This window comes from Microcaecilia unicolor, chromosome 2, assembly GCF_901765095.1.
Source record: "Microcaecilia unicolor chromosome 2, aMicUni1.1, whole genome shotgun sequence".
NCBI classification, from domain to species: Eukaryota; Metazoa; Chordata; class Amphibia; order Gymnophiona; family Siphonopidae; genus Microcaecilia; species Microcaecilia unicolor.
Genome location: NC_044032.1, coordinates 504,711,907 through 504,730,013, shown reverse-complemented (window position 1 = coordinate 504,730,013; position 18,107 = coordinate 504,711,907). Strand labels below are relative to the sequence as shown.

The following is an 18,107-nucleotide window of genomic DNA, read 5'->3' as shown; positions in this document are numbered from 1 at the left end:
AACGGCCCAGGGCCAGCCAGAGGCAGCATGGTTTAATTTCTGCCAGCTAAGACAACCAGCTTGAAGGAATGGAGAGAGGGGCAGATACTAGACCTGCTGGGGGGGGGGGGGGGGGGGAGAGGCTGCACAAGCATCAATTTTAATGCTTTAACCACTTTATTAATGCATTAAATGGTGCAACCCTAAAATTAACAGATATGTATAAACTTCTTAGCATCTGTTCTAAAATCATTCCTTATACATACATGCTGATTTACAGGTATCATTTATTTATATATGCAACAGCATACAGAATTTTAAAGGAGGTGTATTCTGGGTGTGGTTAGCATATTCAAATTGTGTGTATTTCTTGTTTTAGAATAGCAATCCATGTACGCTTTGAACAGTTCTTCGCCAGCATTTATTACACCTTCAAGTCCCGCATAACTCACCCGGCGTCTTGTTTGAGGGGGAAATTGTGCTCACCTCTCTGATTGGGAGCAGTCTCTTTTTAGTTTTTGATTAAAATGGAAAACATAAATCAGTGTCCTGGTGATAATTTAAGAAAAAATTCTAATGGGGGTTTAACATAATTATAAGAGCCTGACCACTCATTTGCAATTACCCTTATAATTCCCTGATATGTTAATGTTCCTGATTACTAGATGCTGTATTGATCACCAACATATAATGTACATTGTATATAAAAAATTATTGTATTATGTATGAAAACATCTTGGATTGAAAGCAGTTTTATTTATATTTTAAATCTCTTGAACTTTTTCTTTAGGTCATTATTTCAGAATTCCACAAGCCAGAAGAATGATGTATTTCATTTAGATATTAAAAATGTTGGAGGGATTGGCCAGATCCTGGATTTCATGTACACATCCCACCTAGATCTCAACCAGGACAATGTGCAAGCCATGTTGGATATTGCCCAGTGTCTTCAAGTACAAAACGTTCTGACTATGTGTTGTTCCTTTCTAAAACCAAATAAAGTTGTAGATCAGCCTGCAACCATACCTTGCAACACTGCATTCTCCTTGCAAGGTTCATTGTCAACAGGTACCAATGGTGGTTCAGTTGAGAATTATAGAAATCATTTACTCCAGGAGTGTGCATCAGATGCACAGGGCCATAAAGGTTTGGAAGATGAGCCTCATATGGGTAAGCATCAAAATGCCTTAAGTGATGTATGTAGGCAAGTGTCGAAGCCTCCTGATGGCAGCTGCACAGCACTTCCGCTCATACAGTCAAGTCACCATTATAAACTGCGGAATTTTTATAGCAAGCAGTTCTACAAACAAAATACTTGTTCTAAACAAAATGAACTAGAACAGCCATTTTGTGTGAGTGTGTCTAAAGAACCCCAAGCAGTTAATAATTATTCATGGACTGTGAATAACTCTGAATGTATTTTAGAGTCCTCTGATCTTTTGCCATCAGACTCTTTGGTTGAGTCCTTGAACAAACCCTCTGAAGACCAGGATTCAGAAAGCGCCTTCTTGCAGTTTTCTAAACAGATGCGCCTAAAAAAGGCAGTGCACTTAAAAAAATTAAATTTCCTGAGATCACAGACGTCCACAGAGCTTTCTTCTGAATGTAACCAAGATGGCAACCACACAAATGAGGAGACTGAGTCTGTTAATGGCACACCCATGGATAATAGCAATACTGATTTGGAAAAAGAAACTATTAGTCTTCCAGCTTTAAAGATTCTTGACCAAACAGTTGAAACAGAACTATCCCAAAATATATCTGAACTAGAAGAACAGGCAGAGGCTCAGCTCCAACGGCGGTACACTTGTGATTTATGTGGAAAGATTTTTAAACATCCAAGCAATTTAGAGCTTCATAATCGATCCCATACAGGTACAGTGATTCTACACTTGGTAGTAATATGGAATGAAAGTGTTTCTTTAACAAGCTTGAACATTACTGTTTTACTATTTTCTATAGTGTTTGAAAAGCATCATTAAAAAAAAAAAAAAAAAAGGCCAACCTTTGCAAAACTTTGTGTAAAGGGCATACTGAGTTGGTGTAGTGTAAGCTAGTTTTATTAGCTTAGACTACACCAACTCAGTATGCCCTTTACACAAAGTTTTGCAAAGGTTGGCCTTTTTTTTTTTTTTTTTTTTTATGCTTTTCAAACACTATAGAAAATAGTAAAACAGTAATTTTCAAGCTTTCTTTCATCGTGTTGCAAAGTCCTCGTTTGTGCTTAGCCTTGTGCGAGTGTAACCCGGGCCTGCCCTCTTAAGAATATAAGAACATAAGTGTTACCATACTGAGGGCCAGATGCACTAAACTTAACGAGCCAGCAACGTGGTTTTTAAACTGGTTCTAGCCAGTTTAGTGCGCAAGTAGTAAACCGGGACATGCACAAAAGGGTTCTCCGAGCCATTTTCCTGTCACAGTAGCAGCTAATGAAAACGGAATGCAAATGAGCTATTTACTATTATGTTTTGAATGTGATGCAGTGCACTACCGTTTCCGACCCCATGCACAAAAGCAGTCCCTACCTTTACCGTGGAAATTTTAACGGGAGGTGTGGACCTGCTGGTTCTTCATTATTGCAAGCAGGAGAAGGGGAGAAACAAGCAGGGAAGATGGAGCACAAAAAAAAGTATACCAGCTTAAACGCAGCTTGTTTACGTTTTTGAAAGCCATGCCATATGTTTGTTTTTCAAATTACATTTTACTGGCATGAAATGGGGGGGGGGGGGGGGAGCAGTACCGAAATGAAAAGCATAAAAGTAATGGTGACGTACCAAAAATGCAAGGAAGACAAGGGTCCATCAAAGAAACAGCGTCTGTGGGGCACAGGCTTGGTTCAACCCTGCTGTTCCTGTTGCTTCCTTCTATTGGCCGGGTGACATCCTAGAACGGCCATCTCCCAGAAGGTGGACTCTCATTGGCTGGCTGCTGTCCCAGCTCCTCCTCCCTGCAGGGCTTTCCTGAAGACATCACTTTAGAGCTGTGAACTGATTAGAGCTGAACTTCCTGGTGTCCCCCTCCACAGTGAGTGGCTAAATCAATTGGCCAGCATCAGCCTAGGATGTCCTGCCCACTCATTACTGGAGGGGGGACACCAGGAAGTTCGGATCCAATCAGTTCACAGCTCTAAAGTGATGTCATCAGGGAAGTCCTGCAAGGAGGAGGAGTTAGGACAGCAGCCAGCCAATGAGAGTCCATCTTCAGGGAGATGGCTGTTCTAGGATGTCAGCTAGCCAATAGAAGGAACAGCTGGGGGTGGAACCAAGCCCTGATGCTGCTGATTCCTCACAGAAGAGCGGAGAGCAGCAGAGAGGTTTTTCTCACTTTTTCCCAGCAGCGGGAGGCAGGGAGCTGCAATACAAGTATGCCCATCAAAAAAAAAAAAGCCCTTTTGTGTTTTCCAAAAAAAAAAAAAAAAAAGGTAAATCTACTGCTATCATACATGAAGCTTGTCTGCGTGTGTGAGAGCCGTCTGTAGCAAGCGCAGAGCAGCCACGCATAGCGATAGACTGTTCTGCACATGCTCAGTTCACCGACTTGCTTCACCCATATCGCATTCAAATGAGCTGGGTCGCAAAAGCAACGAGCAGCTCATTTGCATGCGATTGTGAATCCCTCTGTGTTTCTAAATCGGTAAATTTTTACCAATTTGGAAACGCAGACGGATCCTTAACGGGACCTTTGTGCATCTGGCTCTAGGACAGACCAAAGGTCCACCGAGCCCAGTATCTTGTTTCCAACAGTAGCCAATCCAGGTCACAAGTACCTGGCAAGATCCCAGAACAGTATAATACATTTTATGCTGCTTATCCTAGTAGTGAACACACAACAAAAACTGGACAAAGTTCACGTATTGCAATAGGACCATAAACGGCTAGGGAGGTTATCTCATAACGTCAGAAGTATCCGTGTGTGCCAACTGTTGTTCTGGCTCACCGGTCTGTATGTATTTGTAATCATTGAACACCTCCAGCCAACCAATGGTACCCGCTAGTACTCATATGTGAAAAAAATTGCCTATATATTGTTCATTAATTTCAGGAAAAAGGCACAACAATGTCCGTGGGTACCATTGTTCAAAAATTCAAAAATTAAACATTATTGCAATTAATAAGCAAATTAATTTTGTTGGACTAAGTTTAGCCATTATTTATTCTTTGTTATCCTAGTAGTGAGCAGTGGATTTTTCCCAAGTCCATCTTAATAATGGCTTATAGACTTTTCTTCTAGGAAGCTATCCAGACCTTTTTGTTTTTAACCCCGCTAAGCTAACTGCTTTTACCACATTCTCTGGCAACGAATTCCAGGACACGTTCAGTGAAGAAATATTTTCTTCGATTTGTTTTAAATTTACTACTTTGTAGCTTCATTACATGCCCCCTAGTCCTAGTATTTTTGGAAAAAGTAAACAAGCGATTCACTTCTATCTGTTTCACTCCACTCATTATTTTATAGACCTCTATCATATCTCCCCTCAGCTGTCTTCTCCAAGCTGAAGAGCCCTAGCCGCTTTAGCCTTTCCTCATAGGGAAGTCGTCCCATTCCCTTTATCATTTTCGTCGCCCTTCTCTGTATCTTTTCTAATTCCACTATATCTTTTTTGAGACGCGGTGACCAGAATTACACACAGTATTTGAGGTGCGGTCGCACCATGGAGTGATAGGCATTGTAATGTCCTCATTTTGTTTTCCTTTCCTAATAATACCTAACATTCTATTTGCTTTCTTAGCTGCCGCCGCATAATGAACAGTTTCAATGGCGCCTAATGTGGAACCTTGCATCACGTAGCTGTAGTTTAGGTTCCTCTTTCCCACATGCATCATTTTGCACTAGCTCACATTAAATATCATCTGCCATTTAGCCGCCCAGTCTCGTAAGGTCCTTCTGTAATTTTTTGCAATCCTGTCGCGAGTTAACGACTTTGAATAACTTTGTGTCATCAGCAAATTTAATTACCACGCTAGTTACTCCCATCTCTAAATCATTTATAAATATATTAAAAAGCAGCGGTCCTAGCACAGACCCCTAAGGAACCCCACTAACTACCCTTCTCCATTGTGACTACTGCCCATTTAGCCCCACTCTCTGTTTCCTATCCTTTAACCAGTTTTTAATCCACAATAGGACATTTCCTCCTATCCCATGACCCTCCAATTTCCTCTGTAGCCTTTCATGAGGTACCCTGTCAAACGCCTTTTGAAAATCCAGATACACAATATCAACCGGCTCCCCTTTGTCCACGTTTGTTTACTCCTTCAAAGAATTGAAGTAAATTGGTCAGGCAAGATTTCCCCACACAAAAGCCGTGCTGACTTGGTCTCAGTAATCCATGTCCTTGGTTGTGCTCTGTAATTTTGTTTTTGATAATAGCCTCTATCATTTTCCCCGGCACCGACGTCAGACTCACCGGTCTATATTTTTTTCGGATCTCCCCTGGAACCTTTTTTAAAAATGGGCGTTACATTGGCCACCCTCCAATCTTCCGGTACCACACTCGATTTTAAGGATAAATTGCATATCACTAACAGTAGCTCCGCAAGCTCATTTTTCAGTTCTATCAGTACTCTAGGATGAATACCATCTGGTCCAGGAGATTTGCTTCTCTTCAGTTTGCTGAACTGCCCCATTACGTCTTCCAGGTTTACCGTGAAGTCAGTACGTTTCTCCGACTCGTCCGCTTGAAATACCATTTCCGACACCGGTATCCCACCCAAATCTTTCTCGGTGAAGACCGAAGCAAAGAATTTATTCAATCTCTCCGCTACGTCTTTATCTTCCTTGATCGCCCCTTTTACCTTTCGGTCATCCAGCGGCCCAACCGATTCTTTTGCCAGCTTCCTGCTTTTAATATACCCCAAAACATTTTTGCAATGTTTTTTTGCTTCTAATGCTATCTTTTTTTCGTAATCCCTCTTGGCCTTCTTTATCTGCGCCTTGCATTTGCTTTGACACTCCTTATGCTGCTTCTTGTTATTTTCAGACGGTTCCTTCTTCCATTTTCTGAAGGCGTTTCTTTTACCCCTAATAGCTTCCTTCACCTCACTTTTCAACCACGCTGGCTGTCTTTTGGACTTCCGTCTTTTCTAATTTGTGGAATATGTTTGGCCTGGGCTTCCAGGATGGTATTTTTGAACAGTGTCCATGCCTGTTGTGCAGTTTTTACCCTCTCAGTTGCCCCCCTAAGTTTTTTTTTGTTTTTTTTTACCGTTCTCATTTTATCATAGTCTCCTTTTTTAAAGTTAAACGCTAACGTATTTGACCTCCTGCGTATAGTTACTTCAAGGTTGATATCAAAACAGATCATATTATGATCACTGTTATCAAGCGGCCCCAGTACCATAACTTCCCTCACCAGATCATGCGCTCCACTAAGGACCAAGTCTAGAATTTTTCCTTCTCTTGTCAGCTCCTGCACTAGCTGCTCCATAAAGCTGTCCTTGATTTCATCAAGGAATTGTAGCTCCCGATGTTACATTTACCCAGTCTATATTTGGATAATTGAAGTCACCCATTATTATCACATTGCCCATTTTGTTTGCGTCTCTGATTTCTTTTATCATTTCTGCATCTAGCTGCTCATCCTGGCGAGGTGGATGGTAGTACACTCTTATCACTGTCCTTTTCCCTTTTATACATGGAATTTCAACCCACAATGATTCAAAGGTGTGATTTGTGTCCTGCTGAATTTGTAATCTATCTGAGTCAAGGCTCTCGTTAATATACAATGCTACCCCTCCACCAGTCTGTTCCACTCTATCACTACGATATACTTTGTACCCCGGTTTGACAGTGTCCCACTGGTTATCCTCCTTCCACCAGGTCTCAGTAATGCCTTTTATATCCAATTTTTCATTTAGTGCAATATATTCCAACTCTCCCATCTTATTTCTTAGACATTTGCATATAGACATTTCAGAGTATGTTTGTTGTTCCTATCTGCATGATGCTTAGTACTGGACACTATTGATTTGCCATCTTTTGTCTGATCTCTCTGTCTCTCCTGTTATTATACATGCTCCTTACCCACACCAGAGCCTCTCAGCCTCTCTTCCATCTGATTCTACCTGATTCTCCATTTTTTATCCTACTCTACAGCTTCTCAGCTGTCTCTCTAGAATAGGGGTACTCAACCCAGTCCTCAGGACACACTTAGCCAGTCAGGTTTTCAGGATGCCCACAGTGAATATACATAAGATAAATTTCTATACAATGGAGGTAAGGCATGCAGATCTATCTCATGCATATTCATTGTGGGTAACCTGAAAACCCAACTGAATAGGTGTGTCCCGAGGACCGGGTTGAGAACCCCTGCTCTAGAATAACAGGAGCTCATCACCACTGCTTTCAACACGTTGATGTGTCTGGTAATGTTGCAGGAATTACCACTATTGTTAGCAGAATCTGTGGTACTTCAGGAGTCAAACACCACACACCAGAATGAGAGAGAAATCTTCTTTATTTGCCAGCAAACAAAGTAGGACATCAGCACTAGGTCTCTTCTTCTCTTTCTCAGCTCTCTGTATCTTGTGGCTTCTGTCTCAGCTCCTTCTCTGCTTCTTCTGACGTAAGCTGCTTCTGCTCTCAGTTATATAGGGTCCTAAGCCCTTCTAGCCCCCCTTTCTCACCAGATGGCAAAGAATAGATTGATTACCCTGCCTTGAACTAATTATTACTTACACATTACTTAAAAATATCAGTTACATAGGTTTGATATTTCCTAAACTGACCTATGACCTGGGGCCTCTCAAACTAGACAATGTGGCACCTATCTCTTGCATTTTATTATTATTTCTCATATTCTAAAATAAGCAGAAATCAGAATTCCTTATAAGACAAATTCTAACTCATCTAGAATTATCTATATCTAAGCTATCTTCTTCTAACCAGCATTCAATCTAATCCTTTTAAAACTACAGTATGCCTTGCTTGCTGATCCCCCTCGAGATTATCCAGATGTGGTAAATAATTACTTCGCTCTGACCTTTCTAACCTCTAGTCTAGCAAAAGCTAGACTTCTGAGTAAATTAAACCCAGATGGCATTCCTCCACTTTACAGGACTGAACCAAATTTAAACACCAAATTAATATGATTTCTTTGCCCAGGCTGCCTCAGTAATAGCTGCTGTTTTTGAAACTTACATACTGAGCAGGACCCACAGTGGTAGCTTGTAAAGAAGAGCGGTGACTCAACATACCTGCTTGACTACAGTTTAAATCACTTCTTTAACCAACGGGTGCATAATGTGCTTAGGACAGCAGCAGTGCAGTGTTTAGCGCTATGCTATCTGAAGCTTTAAACTTCCCTTTCAGCAGCAGTGCAATGTGTTTTTATTTGGGTTGGATAGACCCATGAGGACCCTCTGTGGTAGGCTGGCAAGCTAGCTATTCACCAGAGAGGTTCCTCTCAAGGCTGTCGCCTATAAAGCTCCTGCGCTTATCCGACTCGCTTCTAATGTCCATGGACATATGTGTATCCTTATTAACCATTTTATCTCTAGATATTTCATAGAAGGGAGTGAGAGGAGAAGTTATAAGGATAATTACCTTTATTATAGCTTACCACAATAATACAGCGGGATCAGGAGTACAAGCAGATGGGTGGACAGTCGGACAGCACTTCGTGTAGCAAGCCAAAAGGTCTTCTGACACGCCCTAAATCTACCGGCCTTTTATACCCTCCTAACCTCATTCTAAGTAATGGGGCCCATAAGCTACAATGTTACACTTGTTTACTTCAAACTAGCTGACCACAATCTTGCTCAATCAGTAAGTCATTTCCTTTGCACCTGCAGATACTTAAGAAAAACAAGTCTTTTTCTAACTTAAATGGGGAAACTGGGGAAAATCCACTTTGTAACTGACACTTTAGAGTTTCCATTTTGTTTTCTGATCTCCATTTTGTTTCATGTTTCTCTGACCAATTTTCCTAATTTAGATTATTTAGGCCTCAATCCGGGCTAAAAACTAGGCCATGCTTTTTCCAGCAAGCTCCTAGGCATACAAGCCATAACGTTATTGACTTTACCAGGGTGTCTATATGGCCTGAGCTTTAAGGTTCAGCCCCTTTCAGCCCTCCACCATTCCAGTGGGGGTCTCTGGCTGTATTATATCTTATCAAATGTTTAGTGCTATGCTATCTGAAGCTTTGAACTTCCCTTTCAGTCAGTGTTATTGCAGTATTTAATCTCTCAGAAGACCTTGCTTGCATAAAGAAGAGCAACTGGTGAACATAAGCAGCCTAAAAGCCAAAAAGTATTGTGCCATGCTACATTTTAAGAAATGGGCAAGAATTCCACAACACATTTTGCAAAAATTTGCTCTTGCATTAACTTTCCAGAAGTTGTAAGAAATAACTTGTGCAAAAGATATGCTTTTCCAGATTGTCCAAGCAAACTGACTTTTAGGATTTTTACAAGGTTGGGTTTCTTTTTTGCCCAAAACTTATATTTTTAACTTTGATATCTTGTCTGAAATTTGTCCAAGCACAAAAAAAAAAAAAAGGAAAGAGAAGACTTTAGGGGGGGGGGGGGGTATCTTTGTATAGCCTTATTTTAAGAATGAGGTTCATTTCTGTTAAGGAACATGCAGAACAAACCTAATTAGGATAGTCATACCACTAATGAGCAAGAACCTTCACAGATTGAGAAATCATGAAGAATACCAAAAATACGCTATTCCTTGGCCAGTAAAATGAATGTGGAACATTGTTTTAAGCAAGTGTTCTTGAATTGTTCAGATGTGTACATACTACATTCTGCTTTCTTTACCTTGTAGGTGAGAAACCTTTTGAATGTAGGATTTGTGGAAAACACTTCTCCCAGGTGATGATTTTATTTTCCAAGCCGTTAAGATGCTTGTTTAATTTTTGTGCTCAATATGAAAGTAAATTCAGCTTTATTTGTTCAGTTGCTATCTCATGAAGTTACAATAACACTGCCTTGTGATATCTCATCTGAAACCTCTAGTATAACAGCAATATTTATAGTATGAATGTGGTATTTCCAACTTTTCCTTTTGGTGAGAGCTGATTCCATTTATTTGGCCAAGAAAGTGTACCTATTTCTGAAGCAATACCTTATTTGGTAGGCTGATCCTTAGAGGTACTTCCCACCTAACCACTAAGAGTCAGGCACTGGCATTTTTCAAGATGGTGGTAGAAGAAGATAGATGCTACTGGATCCCTCCACAGAACCAGGTAAAGTAGTATCGATCCACAGGGGTTGCCATTGCATTGGAGGCTCTCTGGTCAGGGCCTCCCTGTACTGGTTGCTTGGGCCAGGGGTTCCCTGGACCAGAAAACCTCTTGGGAGGAGGGTGGAATTTTTTTTTTCTTCTCCAGTCAATGTGGATTGACTCGTCACTCACAATAAAGGGAAAAATAAAAACATTTCCACTCAGTGCAATAAATGGAGTCACGTTACTGCGGCTTCGTTTTGGGTTTTGGGGATTTTTTTTTGTTAATTTTTGCATCAATTATCTTTTTTTTTTTTTTTTTTTTTAATGTGGCATTTCATGCCATTATTATACTGCATTGTGAATAAAAGGTTTTACAGCATGTGCACTGAGCTGAGCACACAGTTTATTCCCCAAGGACCAGCAGGCATAGTATTCTCACGTGGATGAATTCACCCATGGAGCCTGGTACAGACACTGCCAAGTGCACTGTCACTTTAAATCTTTGAGGGAGTGCCTTCCCACCTGAAGCTTGAGCAAAGGTCCAGCGGTCTATCATTTTCCACGGAGCAGAGAGATTGGTTTTCTAATATCCCCTCAGCGCTTCAAACTTTGGCTTTCAGTGCCTTTCCTTTTTGGGATATTTTTCTTCATATTCTTCTTTTCTGTATTAATTTTGTTCAGTTGATTTTTTTAAATTATTTTTCAATTTTCAGCCATTTGGGCCTTTGAGACCTTTTTGCCTGGGAAACATCAACCATTTTCATGTACGCAGCTACTCGAGCTACCTGTACCATAGTTTTTCAACCTTGCGTCAGCCATTTTTTTTCAGTGTCAACAAAGGGGTGCCAACTGGCTTTAAGAAGTGCACTCGATGCAGTAGGACTATTTCGGGCACAGACCCCCATAACTGGGGTGTTCAGTGCTTGGTTCTGGAGCTCTGGGACTTATAATGTAGCTGCTGCCTACGTGTGCAAGCGAGAACCATTAAAGCCCACATAGTCTAACGTGAAAAATTTTATTGGTTCTGCATTGACATAAAGCATGACAGGATACGGTGCTTGGTGTGGAACCTGCATCGACATCGGGTGCATCAGCACAACATTGAGACGATCTGATATTAGACTCGATACTGCAACCATGTAAGGACTCTGCGTCCTGTATGTATCAAGGGACCTGCAGCATAAAAAATCTTAAGAAGCATCACCATCATTCTCCCTCTAGGCGCTCTACCAACACATCTGCATTGACATCCTCAGTGCACAAGAAGCATCCGTGCTGCAATGACTGCTCTCTTTCCAACTAATTTCGCATAGAGAACCTTTGAGGTATTCAAGATCTCCTTTGCCTGCACAGGCTATAACTCAGGCTGCATCCACACCACTTTCTCAGCTGGTACAGACTACTACTCTACAGGAGGAAATATGTTCAAGGAGGAGCTTGGGGGCTACTGTATTCACAGTCTATACAGGTGTACAGGGTGCTTGCCTCAGCCCAGTGTGTCGATGCTTTGGAGAGAGAGTCACAGGAGAGGTCCCGCACACCAACATGGCACCAAACATCGAGGCAGCACGAACCCAGCCAACAAGTGTGTCGACATCGGCAGAAAAACTTTCTCCAATCTTGGAGACTCATCTGCCTTGACACATAGCCAGTGCTCTAGTTGACACTCTTCTACGTACTTTCCAAGAAGAGTACTTTTGAACAATCGAACTCAGACGTCTGCAGGGACAGACAGATTGGGACCCACAGGACCTTTAAACTGAAGTCCTATGATATCCCATCTGATCCTTTGTCCACCACCTGAGAACCACCTGAGAAATGTAGGTTTCTTTCAGAAAGTATATCCTTCCCTGACTTTGTCTGTGAGATGGCTCGAGCCTTACCTTTCAAATTAGAGACAGAGGTAGAACTTCCTTCAGAACTCTTTGAAGTTGTAGATTATGACTCACCCCTTAGTGAAGGAGTCTCTGTTCCACTTCAAACAATTATGAAAAATACTCTGATCAAAAACTGGGAGACTCAACTGACAGTTCAAGTTGCTCCAAATAAAATTGATACAATGTACACGATACAGAAATGCACTGGTATTGAGAAAGCTCCGTTACCTCATCATTCACTAGTTGTGGAAACTGCTTTAAAATGCACCTACAGTACAAGATCTTATGCTTCTGCTCCTCCAGGCAGAGAAGCTAGAACATTAAATTCTTTTTTTTTTTTTTCTTCACATAAAACACATTTCAAGCTTTAATGTTAACCAATCGCACTTTAGATTATCAACTTTATTCAGCAATTTACTTGATATCTCTAATTCACAGTACTTTCTCCTTTACAGAGTTCCTTCCCCCTTAGAAGGCTGATGAGTTCCATAACCTTCACAGGAAATGCTAGATTGTTTGTTTTAAATATCTGGCAAGGCAAGCCTTTAATGTCTTCGGGGCCCTTTTACTAAGCAGCCTTAAGCTCACCGTGGGCTTACCGTTCAGCAATTAGGAACTTCTGCAGGCCCAACACGTGTGTCTGTGGTAGCTCTACCCACAGTGCACAGCATTTCCAGTGCTAGGGAAAATAGGTCCCTCCCAACCAGCCACCAAGAGTCTTATTTCAGCTCCCTTCAGTGACATTACTTTGAGAGAAGTTCTCTGCCTTCCTCTGGCAGAATGCCTCCGCCAGACAGGGGTCAAGGGTTCTAGTCCAGATATTTTCTCACACCAAAAAAGACAGGGAGAGTATGGCCAATTCTCGAACTACGAGTCTTAAACAAATTTCTACTCAAAATTTTGCATGGTTTCCCTGGGATCACTACTTCTCATGATACAACTCAATGACTGGCTTTGCTCTCTAGATCTGAAGAATACTTACACATACCTATTTTCCCTGCACACACAAAGTTCCTGCGCTTCTACTGTGGAACTCTGCACTAGCAATACAATGTCTTACCATTTGGCTTGTCTTCGGCTCCTTGAATGTTCACGAAGTGTCTGATAGTGGTTAGCTGCAACACTTTGCAGGTAGGGTATACGTGTTTTCCCTTACCTCAACAACTGATTAATCACGGCAGCCTCCCGGGAGTCAGCGCACACACCTCCATTCTATCTGCCATAAGACTCCTAGAACTCCTCAGGTTTATCATCAATTACCCGAAATCATATCTTCAACTAGTGTAGACCTTAGGGTTCATAGGGGCTTTCCTTGACACGACTTGGGGCCGAGCCTTCTTTCCTCAACTGAGAGCAAACAACATACTGCATCTCACCACACGGGTGTTCAAATCCACCCAAGTTTCTGCTTGTTAGATGCTTCACCTACTCAGTCACATGGTTTCAAGAGTCCATGTAACACCATTGGCTCAACTCCACTTCCAAATTCCTCAGTGAACACACTCCTGTCAGTGGTCCCAAGCCACGGGATTACTCTTGATCCGTATTCGAGTCACTCCAAAGCTACGCCACTCTACAGTGGTGGATGGTATCCCAGAATTTCATCCAGGGTCATCCCCTTCTGCATCACAAGGTGTTCACAACAGATGCCTCCATGGTAGATTGGGGGCTCACCTCGATCTCCATACACAGGATTCTTGGTCCCCACAGGAGAAACAACATCATAGCAGCCTCCTAGAATTGCAAGCAGTCTGGAACACCCTCAAAACTTTCCAAGACTGCAGTCTCTATCAGATAATACTTGTTCACACAGACAACTAGGTTGTGATGTATTACCCGAACAAACAAGGAGGAACAGGTTCTTATCACATCTGTCGACAAGCAATCCAAATATCGGCTTAGACAGCTTCTCGAAACATCTCTCTAGAGCTGTTTACGTAGCCAGAAAACAGTGCTGTGGCAGACAAATTTAGCAGAGTCTTTCATCCTCATGAATGGTCCCTCAGCATCTCTGTAGTTCATCAAATATTCCAGGTTAAAAGAGAATACGAAGAGAAACTTGCCACAGAGACTAAAACTCACAGTAACAACTTTTTCAGGTACATCAGAAGCAAAAAGCCTGCAAGAGAATCCGTGGAACCGTTAGATCGCGAAGGAGCAAAAGGGGGTGTTCAGGGAGGAAGAAGACCATAGCAGAGAAACTGAATGAATTCTTTGCTTCTGTCTTCACGGAAGAAGATGTAAGAGATCTGCCTGTACTGGAAATGGTTTTCAAGGTTGATGATGTGGAGGAACTGAAAGAAATCTTGGTGAACCTGGACGATGTAGTGAGCCAAACTGACAAATTAAAGAGTAGTAAATCACCTGGACCAGATGGCATACATCCAAAGGTGCTCAAAGAACTCAAGCATGAAATTGCCGATCTGCTGTTGGTAATATGTAACCCATCGTTATAATCATCCGTAGTACCTGAAGTTTGGAGAGTGGGCAATGTGACGCTGATTTTTTTAAAGGGTTATAGGGATGATCCAGGAAAGTATAGACCGGTAAGCCTGACATCGGTCCCAGGCAAAATAGTTGAAACTATTATAAAGAATAAAATTACAGAACACGTAGACAAACATGGTTTAATGGGACCGAGTCAGCATGGGTTCAGCCGAGGGAAGTCTTGTGTTACCAATTTGCTTTATTTCTTTGAAGGGATGAATAAATATGTGGATAAATTTGAGCTGGTTGATGTAGTGTATCTAGATTTTCAAAAAGCTTTTGATAAAGTTCCTCATGAGAGACTCCTAAGAAAATTAGAGTTATGGGATAGGAGGCAAGGTTCTGGAATTGCTTATTGGACGGAAACAGAGGGTATGATTAAATGGTAATTTCTCTCAGTGGAGGAGAGTGAACAATGGAGTGCCGCAGGGATCTGTACTGGGACCAGTACTATTTAATATGTTTATAAATGATATGGAAATCGGAATGACGAGTGACTTGATCAGATTTGCAGATAATACAAAACTATTCAAGGTTGTTAAAACACGTTCAGACTGTGAAATATTGCAGGAAGACCTTAGGAAATTGGAAGACTGGACATCCAAATGGCAGATGAAACTTAATGTGGACAAATGCAAGGTGATGTACATTGGAAAGAATAATCTGAATCATAGTTACCTGATACTAGGGTACACCTTGGGAGTCAGTGCTCAAGAAAAAGATCTGGGTGTCGTAGATAATACACTGAAATCTTATGCTCAGTGTGCGGCCGTGGCCAAAGAAGCAAACAGGATGCTAGGAATTATTAGGAAAGGGATGGTGAGTAAGACCAAAAATACTATAATGCCTTTGTATTGCTCCATGGTGCATCTGCACCTTGAGCATTGCGTTCAGTTCTAGTCGCTGTATCTCAAAAGAATATATAGCGGAATTAGAAAAGGTTCAAAGAGCGATCAAAATGATAAAGGGGATGGAACTCCTCTTGTATGAGGAAAGGCTAAAGAGGTTAGGGCTCTTCAGCATGGAAAAGAGAAGGATGAGGGGAGATATGATTGTGGTCTACAAAATCCTGAGTGGTGTAGAACGAGTAGAAATCAATTTTTTACTCGTTCCAGAAGTACAAAGACTAGGGGACACTTGAGATAGTTACATGGAAATACTTGTAAAACAATTAGGAGGAAATATTTTTTCACTCAACAAATAGTTTAGCTCTGGAACTCTTTGCTGGAGGATGTGATAACAGCAGTTAACGTATCTGGGTTTAAGAAAGGTTTGGACAGATTTCTGGAGGAAAGGTCCATGGTCTGCTATTGAGGCAGACATGGGAAACAAGTGCTTGCCCTGGTATTTGTAGTATGGAGTGTTGCCACGATTTGGTTTGTTGTCAGGAACTTGTGACCTGGCTTGGCCACTGTTTGGAAACAGGATACTGGGCTAGATAGACCATTTGTCTAACCCAGTATGACTGTTCTTATGTTCTGTTTTCCACTGTACTAGAAAGCTCTACCAGCTTGGAAAGCTTTGCATACATTTTTCTAGCTTGGGCTTTGGAAGACATCACCCAGGCAAGTTTACAGATAAGCAACCTTGTATTCATGCTCTTTGTCTCTGGTAGAAGGCCTTTCTTGAAATTTTACACATGATTTTCAGTGTGGATGAGTGACCTAGTGGTTAGAGTAGCAAGCCGGAAACAACATCAAAGCCTGCTTCTTTCACAGACATCCCTTACGACTGTTCATGTCACTTCAACCCATATTGCCTCAGGTACACCTGGCCTTGTTTAGCTAAAAGAGCTTATAATCCATTGCCCTGCCTGATTTGTAACTCACCTTGAGCTCAGATTTGGAAAAGATGAGTGAGTAAATCTAAAATCCAAACATCCTGTATGATGTTTTGGTCTTCCTGGTGTTGCAATCTAATATCTATCTTGAGTTTCAGGAGTTATATTAAGTTAAGGAATAAATAAATGTCTCCATATACTGCACAGGTAGTTTTAGCCACAAGAAACAGTGCTAAACTTCCTTTGGCCAGCAGGGGACTCTAAACAATAAATTTTAAACGCCTATCCATGATTTCATTGTCAGGAAATTGATGCCTGATTACTTGTCTTCATTTCTTGTTGCATGACAGTTAAGGATAAGTAGCTGATTTTTAGATTTATTTTGATAATTTTACAATGTTGTCTTTGCAGGCAGGCAATCTGCAGACTCATTTACGTCGGCACTCTGGCGAAAAACCATACATTTGTGAAATCTGTGGGAAACGGTCAGTACAGATTTTCCAACCTTGAAGAGCTTCTTTGAATTTGTTGCAATAATACCCCTAATAAAGGGAATATCTGCATAATGCTGTTATGGTTTAAGAAACTCTGCATGCCAGTTAATGCCTTAGTAATTAAAATATATAGGGGAAAGTTGGGGTGTTTTTTTAATTTTAAAAATACCTTTGTATGAGGTGGGAGAAAATCATTGGCAAATTATATAAAAATGTTGCTTGTGTTACGTAAGTGTGGACTTCTATATATAATAGAATACATTTTGAATTGTGGTTGGAATTATTTATATCTATCATAGTTATTTTAGAGATCATAGCAACACAGTAAATGATGACAGATGAAGACCAGCATGACCCATCCAGTCTGCCCAAAAAGATGTGCCAGGTCACCCTCACTGATCATCAATGCATCATACATCCACTTCTGACCCTCATCTTTGAGCAGGGACTGTCTTTCTTCTATGTTTGTGCAGCGCTGCGTATGCCTTGTAGCGCTATAGAAATGCTAAATAGTAGTAGTAGTAGTAGTAATCCCCCGTAATTCCACATCACTCATACATTTACTCACAGAAATATGTACACCATATGTCTTTGTGTCTTAATACTGCCCTTTAAGCTTCCCATTGTCTCTTTCCAATGTTTCAATGTTGATGTCCCATTGTTATATTCCTAATGATACTTCAATGGTCTCGCATAACTTGTACAATGTAACCCATAACCAAGTTGTAACAAATGTATTTCCATAAAATGGAGTGGTGGCTCTCCGACAGCATGCTGCGGCGAGGAATGCCGCTGGCACTTCCCTCTTGGTGCCTGTTGATAACCGATGCCAGCCTGGTCGGCTGGGGAGCACATTGCAAGGGAAGCTATGCCCAGGGCCTGTGGACACCCGCGGAATCGGGGTGGTCCATCAATCGCTTGGAACTGAGAGCGATATTCCAGGCTCTTCTGGCCTTTCACAGGACTCTGGAGGGGCTGTCTGTCTGAGTTCTGTTGAACAATACGACAGCTGTGGCCTACATAAATCGACAGGGCGGCACTCAGTGCAGAGCACTGGCCGCGGAGGCCGCTCAGATTTGCCACTGGGCCGAGCTACATCTGCAGCTTCTGTAAGCAGCTCACATAGCAGGTCAGAGCAACGTGGAAGCTGATTTTCTATGCAGGCATCAAATCGACCCAGCGGAGTGAGAACTGGCAGACAAAGTGTTTCTTCAGATCTGCGCCAAATGGGGAATGCCCATAGCGGATCTAATGGCGTCCAGCGCAAATGCCAAAGTCCCGTGCTTTTTCAGCAGACGGAGAGATCCTCGCTCG

The 18,107-nt window shown here is 41.7% G+C and overlaps 1 protein-coding gene across 3 annotated transcripts in view; it reads left to right on the top strand.

Annotated features, from left to right (window-relative positions):
- The window catches only part of ZBTB49 (zinc finger and BTB domain containing 49), a 77,817-nt gene that overhangs the window by 13,136 nt on the left and 46,574 nt on the right, over nucleotides 1-18,107 (top strand). For all 3 annotated transcript variants that reach the window (XM_030191185.1, XM_030191184.1, XM_030191183.1), the window contains 3 exons: nucleotides 770-1,854; nucleotides 9,754-9,800; nucleotides 16,711-16,784. In XM_030191185.1, the coding sequence (XP_030047045.1) occupies nucleotides 770-1,854; nucleotides 9,754-9,800; nucleotides 16,711-16,784 (1,206 nt within the window). The remainder of the gene's footprint in view (nucleotides 1-769; nucleotides 1,855-9,753; nucleotides 9,801-16,710; nucleotides 16,785-18,107) is intronic.